The sequence below is a fragment of the Terrapene carolina genome, unplaced genomic scaffold (assembly GCF_002925995.2).
Source record: "Terrapene carolina triunguis isolate 2854851 unplaced genomic scaffold, T_m_triunguis-2.0 Scaffold461, whole genome shotgun sequence".
In the NCBI taxonomy this organism is placed as follows: domain Eukaryota; kingdom Metazoa; phylum Chordata; order Testudines; family Emydidae; genus Terrapene; species Terrapene triunguis.
The window spans coordinates 473,914-495,001 of NW_020664812.1; the positions used below are offsets into that span (position 1 = coordinate 473,914).

General features: G+C 52.9%; 1 protein-coding gene across 1 annotated transcript in view; it reads right to left on the minus strand.

Annotated features, from left to right (window-relative positions):
• Positions 1–6,471: 6,471 nt before the first annotated feature.
• Positions 6,472–21,088, minus strand: part of LOC113407869 (CD276 antigen-like) — a 21,368-nt gene continuing 6,751 nt past the window's right edge. The window contains exons 2-4 of the mRNA XM_026658557.1: positions 7,434–7,781; positions 7,020–7,304; positions 6,472–6,593 (exon numbers count right to left, since the gene is read on the minus strand). Of these exons, the coding sequence (XP_026514342.1) occupies positions 6,472–6,593; positions 7,020–7,304; positions 7,434–7,781 (755 nt within the window). The remainder of the gene's footprint in view (positions 6,594–7,019; positions 7,305–7,433; positions 7,782–21,088) is intronic.

The following is a 21,088-nucleotide window of genomic DNA, read 5'->3' on the forward strand; positions in this document are numbered from 1 at the left end:
GGACTTTCCTTCCCCGCCCCCAGCAAGCCCCCAGCCCACAGGTGTGATGGCACCGTCCAAAGGAATTAACGCCCCCTTGTGCGAGTGCCGGCACCGGAACCGCTGTACGGCCCAGGGCTGGGTGCCAGCAGCCGAATTTAGCTCAGACTGACTGAACTCCTTCCTTAGCATTGGTCTTGTCTCGCACCTAAGGGCTCCAGCCACAGACCAGGTCCCGTGGGGCCGGGCCCTGGACAGACACCACAAAAAGACGGCTGCCCTTTAGCCAGCAACACAGTCACATACAATTAACCCAGCCGGCCCTGTGTCCAACATGCAGTGCTACAGTCTGAAAGCACCAGACAGGATTATTATCCCCGCCCTGCAGGTGGGGAAATTGAGGCACACAGCATGCTGGATCTCCCAGAGTTCAGCCCCCATGTAGGCAAGCAGCCAGATTTCCCCAGGCACCCTATGCCCAGGCCCCGAATGCCACTGCGGGAGCCCTGTTTCATCAGCGTATCCCCGATGAAACGAACCCGCAGGTCAGTGCAAAGATGTGGGCAGTGGGGGGGAGAACATCTCGCTCCCAGCCAGGACGCTTTGCAAATGGGAGAAAAGCAACGTCTGGAATTAAATGTTTTATGGGTCGTTATTGACGTGGGTCTTGAAACCTGTTGTCAAAGGCAACAGCGTCCCCGCATTTCCCAAGGAGCTTTAGGCTGGGCCCAGTTGCAGTGAGACCCTGATCTGCACTTGCTGCATCTCCGCTCCGGGTCATCCTCTCCCTCACCCCCGATCTCCCACACTGGATTGCTCTGCAGCTGGACCTGCCTGGCTGGTGAACTCTCCTGGGATCCGCTGACTAGCTGTGCCCCTGACCCCACTGCCCTGTTTAAAGGCTGGCACCCCCCTTCCCAACATCTGTTTGTGACTTCAGCTCAGGACGAGTCCACCACTGCATAGCCCAGGCCAGAGACCCTCCCTCAGGGATCCCTGCCTGCAGCCCAGATCTGGGGGTTGAGCTAGAGCACCCTTAACCCTGTCCTTTTGTGTACATCCTTAACTCCACCCCTCTTGTGTGTGTTATTAACCCCACCCCTTCTGTAAGTACCCTTAACCCTTCCCCTTTGTGTGTGGGCCCTTAACTCTGCCCCTTCATAGAGTTTATGGTTTCAGGGGAATATTAGATTATCTAATCTGATCTCCTGTAGATCACAGGCTGACGTAGCTCAGCATTGCCAACCCAGCTCAGAACTCATGAGTCCAGCTCAAAAAATCATAAGATTGACTTAAGAATCATGAGGGTTTTTTTTTTAAATTTTACTTTCTGGTTTCGGAGCCGTCAGGGTCACACTCAGGGCCAGGGCTCTGGCTTTTCCTTGTAACACTGGGCTAGAAACATTTTTTGTTACGAAAGGGGAGTGGAATATTTCAGGCAGCCGTTTCCCGGCCCCACGTGAGCCATTCGTCAGCCTTTGCCAGGGCTGAGTGGGCGGCCACAGGGCATCCAGCGCTGCAGGGCCTGGGCTGGGGTCCCCGCCCAGGCTGACAGGATCCTGAACAAACTTTATGGAAGTGAGAGAGGCTTTGCTGCATTGAGCTCTGCCTCAGGGAATTGCTTTGGGGTTCATTGTGTTAAAAATGGCAATTGTGCAGGGTTGTTGGGGCAGCGTGCGCACCTCCTCCTGCAGAGCGGGGGGGGGCAGGGGGCAATGTCCCTCCTATGGTATCTACCCTTCGAAGCCAGCCCCGGGGCAGAGATACCAGTGCTGAGTCCAACTGGGATCTCCAGAGACCAAGACAAAGAAACTACTTTTGGCTAAAAGCCCTCAGTTTAGCCTGGCTCGGGTCCTCCTGTTGATCTGAGAAACAGCCAGGGCCACTGCCCCAGGGAGGGCACTGCTCCCTGGGGAGGGGGAAGGATGGAGCCCACGAAGGTCCCATCAGGCTGGGGCTGGTTCTGAGCTGCAGCTGGGACGAACTCGAAGCCCCAAAGGAGCCGCTGTGGGTGGGGAGGGCAGGGGGGTGTGATCCAGGGAGCTTGTTAGCTGGCGGGTGGGTTCTGTCACCAGGTTTCATGTTCTCTCTAGGAGGCTTTTACCTGAAGAATCCTACAGGTGTCAGGGGGCTGTTGGCTCCTCACTGACCCTTGGGGGGGGGGGTTGGTTGGCCCTCTCCCAGCACCAAAAGAAAGGGGAATGAGAAATCAGGACCCTGAGAGTGACAGTCCCTGGGGCCAATGGGGAGAGGCCAATGCTCCAGGACAGCCTGTGAGCCTGAGGTGCCTGGCGAGAGGGGCTGAGCTAAGGAGAGCAGCAGCCAGAGGGACAGAGGATCAGTCCCAGGAGCCGGGCTGGAGGCAGAGTGGGGCTGGGGCTGGGGCTGGAGCTGGCGCAGTCCAGAGCCGGGTGTGGTAAGCAGTTGGGGAGAGCGAGGGGGGGACCCTGGGCAGTGGGCCCAGCACAGGGAGCTGCCCCAGCCAAGGGGTCTGGCAGGTCAGACTTGGAGGGGGATCGTAACCCCGACGGGGGGGCGACACTGGGCAGAAGGGTCCTACCACCGAGAGCTTGAGGGCATGTGGCCACCGCCAGAGCAAGTGTCTGGCTCACAGCATCAGCACAGCCAGGGCCTGGGCAGGGGCCTGGGACGTGTGAGGAACAGGCTGTGACCTTTCCTTACATCCCAGAGATGCTGATTGTGATGTCCCCGTGCCACAGAGCGGGGTGACGAGTTTTCCTTTCACCTTCCCCTATTTCCTTAATTTTTTAATTGGTTGCTGTTTCATCAATTGTATTTGCTTTGAACTGTATGTAACGATCAATGGGTCAGGGAAGTGTCCAGAGCGGAGAGAGCACCCTGGAATGGGGACACCCTAGTCCCTGTCCTACGTGACCATGACAAGGTTGGGGGTCGAGTCCCCCAGGAATCCTGCCCCAGGCAGCCTGTCTGTGCTGGGAAACGGAACAGCCCAGGACTCCCCCACTCCGAAGGGAGAGAGACGCGGGTCTCCAGGCAGAAAGGCGGGAGCTGGGAGCCGAGTGGGGCGGGTGCCGTGCTGGATCAGTGAGGGGAGATACAGGGGCAGTTGCCCTGAACCGTGACAATCAGGCATCACCCAGCTCCCCAGCAGGCCCAGCTGCGAGACGGGCAGGTGAATCCCTGATCCTATGGGAGGTGTCTCAGAGACCCAACGGCTCCACCCTACATAACCCCGTGTCTGTGACACAGACACACACCCAGTGCTCTCTGGTCAGAGCTGCTCTGTGTGTAGTGACCATACTGACCTCCGCTGGCTGCTCCTCAGAGACTATAAGTGTACTACTACTAGTACCAGCTGAGGGAGTTCCCTCTCCGCTCCCGAGGTCGAATCATAGAATATCAGGGTTGGAAGGGACCTCAGGAGGTCATCAAGTCCAACCCCCTGCTCAAAGCAGGACCAATTCCCAACTAAATCATCCCAGCCAGGGCTTTGTCAAGCCAGGCCTTAAAAACCTCTAAGGAAGAAGATTCCAACACCTCCCTAGGTAACCCATTCCAGTGCTTCACCACCCTCCTAGGGAAATAGTTTTTCCTAATATCCAACCTAAACCTCCCCCACTGCAACTTGAGACCATTGCTCCTTGTTCTGTCATCTGGTACCACTGAGAACAGTCTAGATCCATCCACTTTGGAACCCTCTTTCAGGTAGTTGAAAGCAGCTATCAAATCCCCCCTCATTCTTCTCTTCTGCAGACTAAACAATCCCAGTTCCCTCAGCCTCTCCTCATAAGTCATGTGCTCCAGACCCCTAATCACTTTTGTTGCCCTCCGCTGGACTCTTTCCAATTTTTCCACATCCTTCTTGTAGTGTGGGGCCCAAAACTGGACACAGTACTCCAGATGAGGCCTCACCAATGTCAAATAGAGGAGAACGATCACGTCCCTCGATCTGCTGGCAATGCCCCTACTTATACAGCCCAAAATGCCGTTAGCCTTCTTGGCAACAAGGGCACACTGTCGACTCATATCCAGCTTCTCATGCACTGTAACCCCTAGGTCCTTTTCTGCAGAACTGCTCCCTAGCCATTCGATCCCTAGTCTGTAGCAGTGCATGGGATTCTTCCATCCTAAGTGCAGGACTCTGCCCTTGTCCTTGTTGAACTTCATCAGATTTCTTTTGGTCCAATCCTCCAATTTGTCTAGATCCCTCTGTATTCTATCCCTACCCTCCAGCATATCTACCACTCCTCCCAGCTTAGTGTCATCTGCAAACTTGCTGAAGCTGCAGTCCACGCTATTCTCCAGATCATTAATGAAGATATTGAACAAAACCGGCCCCAGGACCGACCCCTGGGGCACTCCACTTGAAACCGGCTGCCAACTAGACATGGAGCCATTGATCACTACCCGTTGAGCCCGACGATCTAGCCAGCTTTCTATCCACCTTATAGTCCATTCATCCAGCCCATACTTCTTTAACTTGCCGGCAAGAATCCTTAGCATATGAAGCTGAAGGACACGGTACAAGTCCCACCTCCTCCTGCGTGTGTGATTTATATACTCAACAGAGCCAGATCCCAGTGGGCCTCGATCGGCCATCGTTCTCCTGGAGCCAATGGGGGCAGATCCCCAGCTGGCGTCACTCGCTGCAGCCGGGTGGGCTGTGCAGGTTTACAGCGGCCCAACGTCGAGCCTGCCTGGGGTTGTGGATTTGTGTCAGCGCACACAGTGAAGAAGAGACGTCGCTTTACACTGAAAACAGGTCCATTTATTGTAACGTCCCCGCACTTTAGTTTCCATTAGCTGCCACGTCGCTGGGGGCACCCGCACGGATCAAAACGGCCCCGGGGCACAGAAACGACCCTGTTCAAGAGAAACCACAAAAGATCTAGGTATTAAAGTGATGTGAAGGGAATAGCCGGGTGGCGGGCCAAGATGGGGGGGGCTCAGTCCCATTTAGCAGAGGGCTGAATTTCTAATCCTACCTCCAGCGTCACCACCATCACATCCACTCTGACTCCTCTAGGGACACCAGCTTCACCCCAGTGCAGGGCCCCAGAGCAGGGGTAACCCTGTTGCAGACTACAGCAACTGCGAAGGCTGCTCCAAGTTGCCCTTCCCTACTTCAGCAGGTCCTATGAGGCTTTGCAGGGGAGCAGAATCACCCTGGTCATGCCCCTTCCCTGCCATGCAAACCCCCTCATATCCCCTTGCTCCCTACACCGGGGGAGGGTGCATGGCTGGTGCAGATCAGGGCAGTCCCCAGGGGAGCGGACACGGGCAGCAGCTTAGCTGGCATAAAATGGCTGCAGAGCAACTGCAAACGGGACCCACGCAATCTCCTTCCCAACAGACAGCCCTGCTCCATTGCTAAGAGAGATCGAGAGCGCAGCACAGGGCCAGCTGGCTTCCGGTCCTCAGTGCAGCTTACCGGGGCTCAGTACAATATTCCCCGGTGCTCTAAGGGTTAAGTGGCCCATACAGAGGCAGAGCTGGACAAATAACGGGTTTTTTGGTTCTTTGGCGATTTCGACAAGTTTGGGGGGGAACCGAACGGTTCTGAAATTTTCTGCAAAAAGTTAAAAAACAAATAGTTTGGGGTCTAAAACCTTCAGACAAACTCAAAGTGTTTCCTTGGGGCTGGTTTTGGACCTGGGCTTTCTACAAGGAAGGTTTGAAAGGGAAAGTTGTTGTGAACCAAAAAGACGGGGACATTTCCATTTTTTTATTTTTCTTCCTGAAACAAACAAGTCAGCAAAACCGGCCGGAGTTCACAAAACCTCGGACAGCTGCTGAAGCCGTGGGTTTCACTGGAAAAAAAGTTTTGGCTGAAAAGTTTTGCGTGTGTGTGTGTGTGTGTGCGCGTGTGCGTGTGACCCTTGTTACATGGGAGGCATCGTACCCGCCTTGCTGGGAGTTAGGAAGCCAGGACTATCCTGGAAGACGTCCGACATGAACAGGACACTTGCCAAAGGACTGTGGCTACTGGGACATGTGCAGGCTCATCAAGTCATACGGCCGCCCAACACAGGGAGCAAAACCTGAGCGCTCCCCATAGATGGATTTTAGCAGCTCTGGATTTATCTGAGCAGAAAGAAAATGCGTCTTTCAAAGAGATAGAGGCACCCGGGATTTCACAGGGGCTCATGGACATCTAGCTAGCACACTTATATTCTAGGTGGAGCTAAAGGAGTCACTCCACTAGCTGGCAACAGTAGAAGGCTGTTTTCCTGTGTGTGGAGCTAAAGCAGTCAGTCCAATTAGCACTTCACTCCATGTAAGAAAATAAAGGAGTCACTTTGGAACTGTAGTAGGTTATTATAGAGACCATCAGTAGATGACACCTAACACACCCTGAACCAGAGCCCCAGTCTCTATTAAGGACTGTTGTTTCTCTACAGCCTCGCACGAGCGTCCTGTTACGAGAGACAGGCCCTGCCTCAAAGGACGTACACCCGGACAGAGGGGGGACAGAGACACAGAGAAGCAGCTCACATTACCTGGGTCACACTATGTTTGCAGCGAACGCCGCGAGAACCGACGCCTTAGGAAGCACCAGGCAATTCCCAGAACACCCAGCAGCACTGTCAGGGGCAGGGCGATAAGCAGGCACAGGTTGTTAGTACAGTTATCTGTAGAAAGAGAACATGGGGGTGAGCTGGGAGATCTGTGGCTTGTGCTCCCCCCCACCTCTGCTTTGGACCCACCCACTGCCCCCCACACCTCTGCCTCCTGCCCTGGTTCAAACAGGAATTAATTCAGGGCAGTCCCATGGCCGGGGGACTGCAGGGGTCGCACTAGGTGCTCACAGGATCCCTTCTGGCCTAAGAATATGTGGAGGGATCAGGCAGCTCCGATTGGCTGCCCTTCCCCCCCAAGAGGGGGGAGGAGTGAGGAAGGCGGCCAATCAGATGGGGATTTCGCCATAGAGCGCAGGGGAGGGAGGATCGCCTGGAGAAGGGGCCAAAAAGCCACAGACGACAGGCACACGCCGGGCAGTCGGCAGGTCTGAGTGAGCCCATCGGCGTGTGCACCAGGGCCCTCTCCAGCCCGGGTACCTGGGCTGCAGGAGACGCTCAAGTGTCGGATGATGCGGGGCTGTCCGGGGCTCTCCAAGAGGCAGGTGTAGTTGCCGCTTTCTCCCCTGGGCAGGAGGATTCGGCTGCTCACATCACAGAGCCCACTGGGGTCTCTCTGCAGCCTGGTGTCGCTCTCTGCCGTCACGTTGTTCCCGGCTCCGTCCAGCCACAGCACGGAGGCCTCAGGGTACCCGCCCTCTGCACAGCAGGTCAGGGTTACCTGGCTGCTCACGCTAACCTCCAGTCGGGCCTCCGAGTACGGGGCTGGAACACAAAGCAATGGAAGGTCTGTGGCGCTGGCTGCCCGGCCCCAGGGGAGTCACAGGCAGTTTGGCCACTGATTTCAATGGGGCTGGGATGGCGCCTCACACTCCCCAGGAGATGCCTGCTTACCCATCACTTTAACCTGTCTCCTTTCTGAAATCTTGCCCTGCTCCGAGGTGATGTGGCAGAGATAGACGCCCTCGTCCTGGATGCGGACGCCCCTCAGTGTCAGGGACGCGTTCCCCTGGGCCAGCCCCTCTGGATCCAGCTGGGTCCGGTTCCTATAAGCCTCGTCCTGTCTCTCCAGCTGCTCCTTCCCGTAATAGTAACTATGAACTACCAGGTCCCCTGCCCCCGCCCGTTCCTTCTGCCAGGTGAGGGTCAGGCGCTGGAGGTTCATCCCGGGCGGGGACGGGAAGAGGCAGCTCAGGGTGACGTCTCCCCCAAACTGAGCTACAACATCTGGTGCTGAGGTTTCTGTGCAGAGCAAAAAGCACAGGAGTCAGTGGGTTCCTTGTGTGTGTGTGTGACAAATACAAGCTACTCCAATCCTGGCCTCTCGCAGCAGGGGGCGCTGCATGACGAGAAGGCTGGATTGGTGCAGACCCAAGGGCCATATAGACCGACATCCTATCCCCATGCTTCAGAGGAGGCATATGACCCTGCAGTGGGCAGTTATTACTTGCTCAGAGGAGGAATTTCCTTCCTGACCCCAATCTGTGAGTGGCTGGTGAGATGCCATGAAGCTGAAGTGCTAGACCCCTTCCAAACCTCCTTGTGCTTTTTTCACCAGTAACTATTATTACACACAAAACAGCTACATTCAAAGATGTTACGGATGCAAAGTTCAGCCCTCAGAAGTTAGGAAATGCCTGTATTAAGGTTGCCCGTGTAACCTTAACTCTGTCCTTTTATTAGATAATCTTTAATCACATGCTGTTTTTTCCCCAGAGCCCCAGGTGTAGTTGTTGCCCCCTGCCCTGGGCAGGAGGATTTGGCTGCTCACGTCACAGAGCCTGCTGGGGTCTCTCCACAGGCTGGTGTCGCTCTCCACCAGCATGTTGTTCCAAGCTCCGCCCAGCCACAGGATTGAGGCCTCGGGGTACCCGCTCCTGGCACAACAGGTCAGGGTCACCCAGCTGTTCACACTAACCTCCAGTCAGGCCTCCGAGTACGGGGCTGGAACACAAAGCAATGGAAGGTCTGCGGTGCTGGCTGCCCCTCATTCAATGCATGGGAGAGACCTGCTCTGGGGATCAATCGGGTGTGTAGTGAAGGAGAGTCATCTGTAGCACCCCTGCCTCGTTTTTTTGCAGAAGTTGGGAGGTGTTTAATGAACAGGGTAGGAGACTGCAGGAAGAGGGTCTCATGGTTTGGTTGCTGCCCTAGAGAGCTGCAGTCTATCCCTGCCTCTGCCACCGAGTTCCTCTGTGATGCTGGGCATGTCACTTATACCAAAATTTTCACAGCTGGACAATAACTGCACATTCCTGATTTTCTGTATGCCTGACTTGAGAGCCTGGGGCCTGATCTGTAGAAGGGCTGAGAGCTCACAGCTGCAATTGAAGTCAACAGGACCTGTGCTTTGAACATATTGTTATGTGGAACGTGCTGACAGCTGCTCTCAGTGGAGTATTTGATCCAAAGATAATCACTGGTCAAAGCCAGTGGCTGCCCCAAGCTCCCTACTTCAGGCTCAGTGGAAGGAGCAATCAAGCCCTGCTATGGTTACTCCTGGGGGAATTCTGCACCACTGCACACGCACAGAATTTCCCCCACACACACACAGAAAATACATTCTGAACAGCCGGCTGCGTTCCTGCTGCTGGCGGTTCTGGCGCCACAGCAGCTTCTGGTGGGTGAAAGGTGGAACTGCAGCGCTTCTCAAGCAGAATGTATTTTCGGGGGGGGAGGGGGATATTCTGCACCAGACATTAATTCTGCGCATGCATAGTGGCGCAGAATTCCCTCAGGTGTATACGGTGCAGAGAGAGTTGCATGCAAAGGAAGTTACCGCGCAAGGCCCATGGAGGCTCAGAGCGAAGCAGTGTGGGCTGAGACGTTTCCCTGGGTGCAAACACAGGGGTGAGGAGATTGTGCATGGCTGTGTGTATGGCAGGCAGGAAGCCAGGAGTTGCCAGCAGGACCATGGGAGGAAGCAGAGAGACAGAGCTGTGTGAGCACAGGGCTCACTGGAGGGGCAGGCGTGGGGATTTCAGAGCCAGGGAACAGCTTCCTGCTGTTTGTTTCTTCTGTGCTCCGGGGAACAGGACGGGGGGGATGCTACCTGGGAAGGAATGAGAGTCCACTGAGAACAAAGCTCACTCACACTATCGCTTCCCCTTCACGGGAACGACCCTGCCAGGCCCTGGAGCTCGGCGAGCCACTCAGGCCAAAACAGCAGTGCTAAGTACTCTGCAAACTCAGCTTCCGGCGTCTCACACGAGGGCCCCCAAAGCGGTGCACCGTGATCTCCCAGGGCCTGAGCTGTAAAATGTGGATAATGACACCACCCCCGCACCTTGCTGGTGTGTTGGGAAGATGCCGTGAACGAAGGAATGAGATGCTACAGTGAGGAAACGCCACAGAAAAGCCCACGAGGAAGTAAACAATCCTGTCTCCAGCCTTCCAATAGCCGGCAGTGGAACAGGCCTGGGGCCACACCTGGCCCAGGGAGGATTAAACCAAGTATTGAATAGCTGCCCATTAAGTGAGCATGTCACCGTGTGCGTGGAATGAGGCAGGGGGCCAGTGGCAGTGCTTTATCCTGCCATTAAAGGCTGTGTCATGATTCAGATGCACAAAGGGGCAGAGATATGGCTGCACGGGGTGACCTTAACTCTGGCATTTCATACCCCTTGAGTGCGACTTTGCAAGCTTAACAATGTTCTCTAATGTAGCATTATGGATGTAATTTATTATTTATGTCACAGGAGCATCTGGAGTCCAAGTGAGATCTGGGCCCCATCTTGCCAGGCACTGCCCAGACACAGCGAGAGACTGTCCCTGCCCCAGCTGAGATCAGGGCCCCATTGTGTCAGGCGCTGCCCAGACACAGCGAGAGACAGTCCCTACCCCTATAGCATCCCATTCCCCAAGCTCCACAATCTCTCTCTGTATAAACACGCCACTCTCCCCCCATTACTGGGGCCCCGATGTCACTCACCTGCCACGGCAAAGTGGAGAATCAAGAGGGGAAGCAGCATGGACTGGGAAGAGGAGTGAACCCACATTCATCTGCAAGACAAACACCAGACTCGTGGGCTAGACCCGGGCATGAATGAGACCAGCCAGTGCACCGACACCAGCTGGCCTAACCGTTCTGAGGGTTCCCAACGTCTCCAGGTGGGAGATGGGCTCCCGCATCTCCCCCCGATTTCACTGGTGGTCGGGGTGCTCAGCCGTGCCTGGGGTGAGCCCTGCAGTAGGATTCGTGTCCCTTCGGGGTCCCCTTGTTGTCTGGCCAGATTAAAAGCTGTGGAGCCTGTTTCCTGACTTTCAGATTGGAGGCTCCCCATTGACCCCAATGGAGCGATGGCCAATTGACCCCAGCTGGGATCTGACCAGAGCACTGAAGTTTTGCCACAAATTTGCATTTGCAGAGATACGATTCAGGCTGCTGGGGCTCATTGTCTGAGGTGGAGCAGCAGCGATGTGTCCATCAGAAAGGGTGTATATTATTGTAACCCTTCTGCCCGCCAGAGTTGGCAGCAACAAGGGCCAGGTTCAGTATCTAGGGGTTCTGTTTCAATAACGCAATGCAAAACCGACTCAAAACAGTGTCCTTTTTCCCTCAGGGTCTCAAGTCCAGCAACCCAACAGTCACCCCTCCCACAGTTTCTGTCCTTGCTCAGTGCAACCTCAGAGTTCACAAGCTCATCTGCAGAGTTTACCTCCCAGCCTGGGTAGAAGTGGGGGGAAGGTATGGGGGCAACTTACCTGCTCCAGTCAATGGCCAATTACCACACCTCTCCACGGGGTTCTGCTGCAGTCTTCACCACCAGCCGTCCTGCTAGCCCTACCACTCCGCTAGCCGTCCTGCTAGCCGCTCACAAATGTGCCTTCAGCCCCCCCACACACTTAACACAGCTCTCGGTGATTTCAGCTCTTAGTAAGGTCAGCTCTTTACTGACTTCAGCTGTTAGCAGGGAGGCCCTAATGTTGCACTCAGAACCACTCGCCCAAAGTAAGTCTAATGCTTACACCTAGTAATCAGTGATTTGAGCTCTGCAACATGTAATAAGACTCCTTATAGAGAGTCAAAATTAGCTCTGCTATTATACAGTTGAGAAAAAGAAAGATCAAAGTGATGTTTAGAACCTTCACAGGCAACCAACACTACTCACAATACCTCTCCCCATTCACTAGCCTTTGGAACCCATGTCCCCTGCCTACTGAAAGCTACTTAGTTGAGGGCGTCCGTCATAAAATGCCAAGTACAAGTCTACCGTCCTTGATTCCATAACCAGGATAACAACACTTTATTACTCCTGCCCCGAAAACAAAGAGACTGGGGGTCCCACAGCAGCCAGAGTGACCATTTGGGCAAGCAGTCCCTTCATGCTAGGCAGGGTGGGTGTGCCCATGCAAACGAGATCAGCCCCTGAAGTCCTTTTCCACAGCTCACCACCAAATGTTGGGGTAGACCTCATCCTGACTCTGCTTACATTATTATTCATTATAATAATTATTATCTATTAGGTGTATTACGGTAGTGCTCAGGCACCTGACTCATGGACCAGAACTCCACTGTGCTAGGCGCTGTACATGATCTATTAGGTGTATTACGGTAGTGCTCAGGAGCCGAAGTCATGGTCCAGGACCCCACTGAACAAAACGACTGTCCTGACTCTGAGCTGACAACCTACGTCTAAGACAACAGGCAGCAGATAAGGAGACACTATTGGGCAGCGTGATCGGCAGCGGGCTCAGTGCACTGGCAGCTGAACTGCAGGTATCAGAGCAAAAGGAGGTGTGCGGGGGGATCTGCAGGAAGAGAATGAAGGGGTGTGATGGGTTGAGTGCTCCACACAGGCCCTGGAGTGGTTCATATGGGCCTGGGAGGCCAAATATGTTACCTGGCTGCCCCTGGAAGGAGACCCAGTCTTAATTCATCCTGAAGCCCAGCTGGGCTGGAGCAGGCTGGTGGTATAAAGAAAGGAAGTTTGTAGCAGAAGGGGGCTGACGTCTGAAGAGATGGACGCAGAGATAACAGGACGGGTAGAGCGGGAACAGTCATCTGTGTTCCTAGCCTTGGTGTCCAGAAATCTAAAAGGCGATCGACTTATGTGACCATCCTGGCGGCTGCACTACTGGGGATACTGTTGGCATAACCTGGATTAGAGATGTGCAGCTGGCTACAGCTGTAATTTGCTCTGATTCCTTGTCAGGCAGAAGGACAAACGAAACAGGGACTCTGGAAAGCAGAAATGACATAAGTGAAATAACGTTCCCGCATCTCCGAATAGCTGGAAGTGACAAAGCAGCAAAACGTGCTACAGCCTCTCTCCCATCTGGCCCGCGGGACCGTCCTGCCCGATCCCTGAGCTCCCGGCCAGGGAGCCTAGTTTCCAGCCCCTCCCCTGCTGCCCCCTTGCCCCCGCAGCCACGCCACCGCACGGGCCGAGCTCTGGCCCGCCGCTCCCGCTGGGCAGCGTGGGGAGCGCAGCTGGCTCTGGCCGGGTGTCGCGGCTGCGAGCTCCTGCTGCTGGTAAGGAGGCAGGGAGCTGGGGGGTTGGGTAAGGGAACAGGGGGTCCTGGGAGGCAGTCAGGGAGGAGGGTGCGATTGGATGGGGTGGAGGTTCTGGGGGGGGGCGGTCAGGGGTTGGGAAACAGGGAGGGTTGGGAGTGAGAGTCCCGAGGGGCCTGTCAGGGGGCGGGAATGTGGATAGGGGTCGGGAGGGCAGTCATGGGACAGGGAGGGTTGGATAAGGGGGTGGGATCCCGGGGGCAGTTAGGGGTGGGGGGGTCCCAGGAGGGGGTGGTCAGGGGACGAGGAGCAGAGGGCGGTTGGATAGGGGGTGGGGGTCCCAGGAGGGGGCGGTCAGGGGACAAGGAACAGGGGGGTTGGATGGGTTGGGGGTTCTGAGGGGGGCAGTCGGGGGCGGGAAGTGGGACGGGGCGGATAGGGGGCAGGCTGTTTGGGGAGGCACAGCCTTCCCTACTCGGCCTCCATACAGTTGCGCAATGCCGATGTGGCCCTCGGGCCAAAAAGTTTGCCCACCCCTGTCTTAAGTAGACAAGAATTTAAAAGCGTGCTCATGGGGGCACTTGTGAAGGAAAGGCAAGAATTATGGACTAAGGAAAGAAAAGGACAAAGGCTCTGTGACGGGGTGTGACTCACTACTGGCACCTCCTGCTGGCCATCTTGGGGATTAGCTCCGCAGGTCAGTGCATCCTCTCCCAATGGTGCTTCACCCACCATCACATCTGCTCCCAGACCTGCATCACTCCAGGGACCGTGATGTCCTCTTCATGTCACGTCCCTCTGGTTGTGTCACCCTGTTCCGCCCCCTTTCAGGGTGTAGTATGGCCAACTGTCCATCCACTTCCCCAGTGGCAAGTGGGAGGACCCAGGCCTGCTATACACCCAGTCCCCCATCCTTGAGCTCAGAGGAATGCTGCCCGTTGAAAAGTGCCGCTTGGAACGCTGGTGCGTAGAGCCGGCCCTGCTCTCCACCATCTGCTTGGGCTTTGCCGCTTAATTCATACAATTACGCTCACCTCTCCGTTCTCTGTAGCATAGTTCCTAGTCCAGTCCCATATTACTCCCTGTTGGAAACAAGAGAGAGAGAAGCGCTGACAACCAAAACAACCTGGGTGCCGCTAAATAGACCAAAGTGTTGCTAAAAAAACACCCTGTTTCCATAAATAGATTGGGCTAGTAACTTTGGGCTATTGATGCAATATTAGCTGGCAACCCTTTGAGTCATGTGTCTTGCTCTTTGCTCCACCCCCAAAGCCACCCTGCTTCTGACAACTCAGTTCTCTATTAACCTCCCAGTCCTGAGCGCCGAGGCACCAACTTTCTGATTTCCTGGGGGGGGCTCGACCCCTGCTCTGCCCCAGAACCCGCCTCTTCCCAACCCAGCCCTCCCCAGAGCTTGCCCCGTCCTCCCCCTCCCCCAGCACCCTCTGCACACCACTGAACAGCTGATCACGGGCAGATGGGAGGTGCTGGGGGGGGGGGGAGGAGCTGATCCTCAGGTGGCCTGCACACCAGAGCGCTAACTCTGATGATATTTGACGTTTTATGCGGAGTCCCAGCTCCTAGAGACAAGTGAGTATGGGAGAATCTCGGCTTTGGTTTAAAAATTAAAGGAAGTTTCTAGCCCTCAGCGTCATGGAGAAAGGCCTGAAAACGTGCCCCACAGGCTGTAAAATCGCCCCAAGCAACAACAAAAAAACAGCCGGAATGCCACCCCTTGAAAAGGGCTGCCCTAAGCACATGCTTGGAACGCTGGTGCCTGGAGCCCTCTCCCTCATTGGCTGCTTCCCCACACAGCCTCTCTCCCATTGGCTGCTCCTCACAGCATCTCTCCCATTTGGCTGCTTCCCCACACAGCCTCCCTAGGCCTCTATTAACCCCTTACATGCCAGGGTGGGGCCACAGGGTCTACGATGGGTGCACAGAAAAATGGCAGATAATGCTATACTCCGCAGTCTTGACAGAAAAAGTGAAGTCGCCATTTTTAGGGCATCAACAGGCCATTGTGCCTTAAATGAGAAGCTAAACTTATGAAAACGACAGAAAAACAGGCTGAGTAATGTGCCCAGAACCAAAGAAACAGTTGATCACATTCTATGGCATTGGGGGGCCATATTCGATGGAAAGAAAGTTGCTTTGTGAAAAATGGAGTCGGCCAAGTGTGATGGGGTTCCTGGGGTGCAACCGGGACTGTGGGACCACTGAGCCCTCCAAACCCACCAGCCAGGATACTACTTTGAGGTACAGAGTGTCACACCGGAAATCCGAAGGTTTTTCTTAAAGGGACTGGCAAGAATGTCAGGGAAATTACTAGGCTGAGTGAAAGGATATAAAAAAACCCAAGCTCCTGGCTAAAAATGAATGAAGAAAGGGGCGGTCATAGCCTCGTGGGATGAGGCTGCTGCATCAAAAAACAGGAGGGCTGCAGGGCAGCCACGCTCTGGGAGCAGAGAGGTCATGTAGAGGGAACCCAGGGAGGATGAGCCCTGGGATCCTAGCCCTGAAAGAAGCGTCAGCCCAGAGACGTCATGGGGAAGAAAGCCCAAGAGAGCCTGCTAGGTAGGTAGGAGGTAGCCCAGGGAAACAGCAGCAAGGAGTGTGACTGTGCCGACCTGGGCTGCTGGGTACAGGGTCCATGGGCTTCCAGCAGTGTAGAGGGAGGGCCTGGGTTTCCCGTCTGGCCACCGGCAAAGTGGCCTGAGTCATGAAGAGGGAGCACCCTGAGTCACGGAGAGAGAGGGGCCCCTGCGCAAGCAACCGAGGGAAAGGGAAGGCCGGCCAAAAGCCAGTTCCCAGACCCAGCCACAAGGAAGTGCAGCTGTGGTGACTGGACCCCTGTACAGGTAGGCTTGCAGATTTTTACAGGGAGCTCCTCCCATGAGGGAGGATGTCACAGGGGGCCCCACTAAGAGGGAATGGGTCCAGATCCCCTGTGACTCATTAGCTGCCTCCAATGGGGCCTGAGAGAGGGCACCTGGGCTCTGCCAAGAGCCAGGCAGCAGCTGGGAAGGACAAGGAATGGGAAGCAGGAACAGGGCATTCCTGGGGGTGTCACACGAGGCTGGAGAAAGGGCAGTAATTGGGAGTTGCTTGGAGAAGAGCAGAGGCAGAGAACGAAGTGACGAGAGTTGATGGGATGAGGCTGGCCAGAGGCAGGGAACCCCGCTGGGGAAAGACTCAGGCAGGGGCCCCTAGGTAAAGGGGAAGAATCGGCTCAGCTCAGGGGCAGGCCAAACCCCAGGAGCTCAGTGTTACATTCCTGGCATATACACAGACTGGTCAGTTCTCACTGGGAGATTGCAACATCCCACTGTTTAATTCTTAGACTCCAGAACTTTAACATGCAAGAACCAAATACAGGGAGAGAGCATAAGAACAGCCAGACTGGGTCAGACCAAAGGTCCATCTAGCCCAGTATCCTGTCTTCTGACAGTGGCCAGTGCCAGGTGCCCCAGAGGGAAGGAACAGAACAGACCATTCCCAGCTTCTGGCAAACAGAGGCTAGGGACACCGTCCCTGCCCATCCTGGCTGATAGCCACTGATGGACCTATCCTCCATGAACTTATCTAGTTCTTTTTTTAATCATATTATAGTCTTGGCCTTCACCACATCCCCTGGCAACGGGTTCCACAGGTTGACTGTGCGTTGTGTGAAGAAATACTTCCCTATATTTATTATAAACCTGCTGACTAATTTTATTTAGTGCCCCCTAGTTTTTGTGTTATGAGAAGGAGTAAATAACACTTCCCTATTTACTTTCTCCACACCAGTCATGATCTTATAGACCTCTATCATATCCCTCCTTGGTTGTCTTTTCCAAGCTGAAATGTCACAGTCTTTTTAATCTCGTCATATAGAAGTTGTTCCATACCCCTAATCATTTTTGTTGCCCTGCTCTGTACCTTTTCCAATTCCAATATATCTTTTTTGAGATGGGCAACCACATCTTTACACAGTATTGAAGATGTGGGTGTACCATGGATTTATATAGCGGCAATATGATATTTTCTGCCTTATTATCTATCCCTTTCTTAATGATTCCCACCATTCTGTTCGCTTTTTTGGCTGCTGTTGCACATTGAGTGGACGTTTTCAGAGAACTATCCACAATGACGCCAAAATCTCTTTCTTGAGCAGTAACAGCTAATTTAGACCCCATCATTTTATATGTATAGTTGGGATTATGTTTTCCAATGTGCATTACTTTGCATTTATCAACATTTAATTTCATCTGCCATTTTGAATTTCATCTGCCATTTTGTTGCCCTGTCACCCAGTTTTGTGAGATCCCTTTTGTAGCTCTTCATAGTTCTGCTTTGGACTTAACTATCTTGAGTAGTTTTGTAACATCTGCCAATTTTGCCACCTCACTGTTTAACCCTTTTTCCAGATCATTTATTACTATGTTGAACAGCACTGATCCCAGGACAGACCCCTGGGGAACACCACTTTTTACCCCTCTCCATTCTGAAAACTGACCATTTTTTCCTACCCTTTGTTTCCTATCTTTTAACCAGTTACCAATCCATGAGAGGACCTTCCCTCATATCCCATGACAGCTTACTTTGCGTAAGAGCCTTTGGTGAGGGAACTTGTCAAAGGCTTTCTGAAAATCTAAGTACACTATATCCACTGGATCACCCTTGTCCACATGCTTGTTGACCCCCTCAAAGAATTCTAGTAGATTGGTGAGGCATGATTTCCCTTTAGAAAAAACATTTTGACTCTTCCCCAATAAATCATGTTCATCTATGTGTCTGATCGCCTCTGGAGCCTTTTAAAAAAAATTGTGTCACATTATCCAGTCATCTTGTACCGAAGCTGATTTAAATGATAGGTTACAGACTGCAGTTAGTAGTTTTGCAATTTCACATTTGTGTTCCTTCAGAACTCTTGGGTGAATACCATCTGATCCTGGTGACTTATTACTGTTTAATTTATCAATTTGTTCCAAAACCTCTTCTAATGACACCTCAATCTGGGACATCCTCAGATTTGTCACCTAAAAAGAATGGCTCAGGTTTGGGAATTTCCCTCATATCCCCTGAGCCATGAAGACCAATGCAAAGAATTCATTGAGTTTCTCCGCAATGGCCTTATCGTCTTTGAGTGCTCCCTTATCATCTCGATCGTCCAGTGGCTTCACTGGTTGTTTAGCAGCTTCCTGCTTCCGGTGTACTTAAAAAAAAAATGTTTGCTATTACTTTTTAAGACTTTGGCTAGCGGTTCTTCAAATTCTTTTCTGGCCTTCCTAATGATATTTTTACACTTCACTTGCCAGAGTTTATGTTCCTTTCTATTTTCCTCAATAGGATTTAACTTCCACTTTTTAAAGGATGCCTTTTTGCCTCTAACTGCCTCTTTTACTTTGTTGTCTAGCCATGGTGGCATTTGTTTGGTCCTCTTACTATGTTTTTTATTTGGGGTACACATTTAAATTGAGCCTCTATTATGATGTCTTTAAAAAGTTTCCTTGCAGTTTGCCTTTTAATTTCTAACTAAGTTGCTCATTTCTGAGTAGTTCCACTTTCTGAAATTAAATGCTACCATGGTGGGCTGTTGTGGTTTGTGTCCTCCCCTCCCACCCACCCGAATGTTAAATTTGATGATGTTATTGTCATTATTACCAAGCAGTTCAGCTCTATTCACCTCTTGGACCAGATCCTGTGCTCCACTTAGGACTAAATCAAGAATTGCCTCCACCCTTGTGGGATCCAGAACTAGCTGCTCCAAGAAGCTTCATTTAAGGTGTCAAGAAACTTCATCTCTTCACCCCGTTCTGAGGTGACATGTACCCAGTCACTATGGGGATAGTTGAAATCCCCCATTATAACAGATTTTTTTATTTGTATAGCCTCTCTAATCTCCGAGCATTTCACAGTCACTGTCTCCATCCTGGTCAGGTGGTCAGTAGTATATCCCTACTGCTATAGTCGTATCATTCAAGCATGGAATTTCTATCCATAGAGATTTTATGGTGCCGTTTGATTCATTTAAGATTTTTACTTTATTTCCCTCTACGCTTTCTTTCACATCTAGTGCCACTCCCCCACCAGCACCACCTGTTCTGTCCTTCCAATATATTTTGTACCCTGGTATTACTGTCCCACTGATTATTCTCATTCCACCAAGTTTCTGCAATGCCTATTACATCAATATCCTCATTTAATAGGAGGCACTCAAATTCACCCAACTTATTAGTTAGACTTCTAGCATGTGTATATAAGCACTTTAAAATTGTCCCTTTTTAACTGTCTGCCATTACGTGATGTAATTGAATGGGACTCTTTCATTTGACTGTTTCTCAACAGACAAAACAGGCTGCACCCCACAGCCCAGGGGCTAAACTCACCCACCTTGTTCTAGGCTGGCTCTTTGCAGACTCTGATCAGACTCTTCCCTACAGAGCCCCCAGCCTGCCAGTAGGGCCAGGAACACCCCTAGAATTTAAAGTGATACATCCCAGTTTTAACACAGTTTTCAATACACTCCACTCCACAGGGGTAGGGATCGCAGGTGCCTGGGGAGTGCAACGCTGCGGGAAGACCCTTGTAGAATGCCTGCGTGACAGTCCCTGGAGCAGGGATGGAGAACTGCTGCCTTTTCATCTGTCTTACTTTGGGGGTTGTGAATTGCCTTATTTTAAGAGATCAACCAAAGCCTGGAATTGTATAAGTAAATTATGCCCAGAAGAGGCTTGAATGAGACAACACTCCTCTTCTGGGCAGAGTGGACCATCGGTCTGACCCACGGTAGAATGGATGGGCAACTCAGTCAGCCCTGGGAACAGCAGGGGAAACTGAGGCAGGACTCGCCTGTTGCACCATGGTTGGCCATGTGGGGGTGAGCTGTGTGACAGAGGGTAAGAAGTTTATCACTAGTTCATTCATTCAACAAGGGAAGTGACCTTTCCTGGCTAGAGGAGCATGTTCTGACGGGGAAGAGGAAGGATGCTAGGATAAAGAGAAATTGTTTGTCTAGGGAAATGCACCCCCTGTGGATGTAGCATATCACACACACACACACACACACACACACACACACACACACAGAGGCTTGCTTGTGTTTTACTTTTCACTAGGCTTGGCAGAATTCAGTTTTTATAATTTCGACGAGTAATAGCGGTGTATTTTTAAGCAGTTTTTTAAGATTTGTATCCATGTAGATCGGGGTTCTCAAACCGGGGGTCGGGACCTCTCAGGGGGTCATGAGGTTATTACATGGGGGTCGCGAGCTGTCAGCCTCCACCCCAAACCCTGCTTTGCATCCAGCATTTATAATGGTTTTAAATATATAAAAAGATGTTTTTAATTTATAAGAGGGGGTCGCACTCAGAGGCTTGCTATGTGAAAGGGGTCACCAGTACACCACTGACGTAGATGTTCACAGCGGTGTGAAATTGAGGGGCCCGACAAGAATCATGTCGTGACAGCAGACGCTGAGATTCAGAGTTAAAGCGATCGAAAGCAAGGCCCCCTTGCTCTAGCTCGGCTAACACCCGCGATGTGTTTTATACACCGGACAGGGGGACTCCAGCAGCGTTTTCCTTACTTGGCCCCTCTGTAAAGGGTGATTGTTATCACTGGAATTGGAAATATTTTGTCCCCAGTTCACACGGGGATGGTGAAATCGGACATTCACTGATGAAAATCCAAACCTCCCCCGCCTGCTTCTCAGAGGGGCATGAACCCCTACCCACCGCCCCCCGAACCAATGAGCCTTCCCCAGCGCTGCTTTAGAGCCACAGCTCAGCCCCTAGTGCCCGGCACCGGGCCCCTCTCCGACCTGGGAGCTGTGACCCCGGCCCTGAGAGCCCGACCCGTCCCGGCTCTGGACTTGGCCCCGGGGTAGGGAGCAGGGGAGCGGTTACAGCCTGGGGCAGAACAGAAGCAGAAGCAAGGAAGGAAGGAATCACTGACTATACCTTCTCAGCCTGGCACGTGTTCCCAGCATGGAGCCACTTACAGAAAGAAAACTGAAAGTGGGTGAAGTCTATTTATAGCCCATCCCCCCACCCCAACCTGCAGCCACACCTCTCTCCCAGAGTGAGGTCAGGGCCGGCTCTGGCTTTTTTGC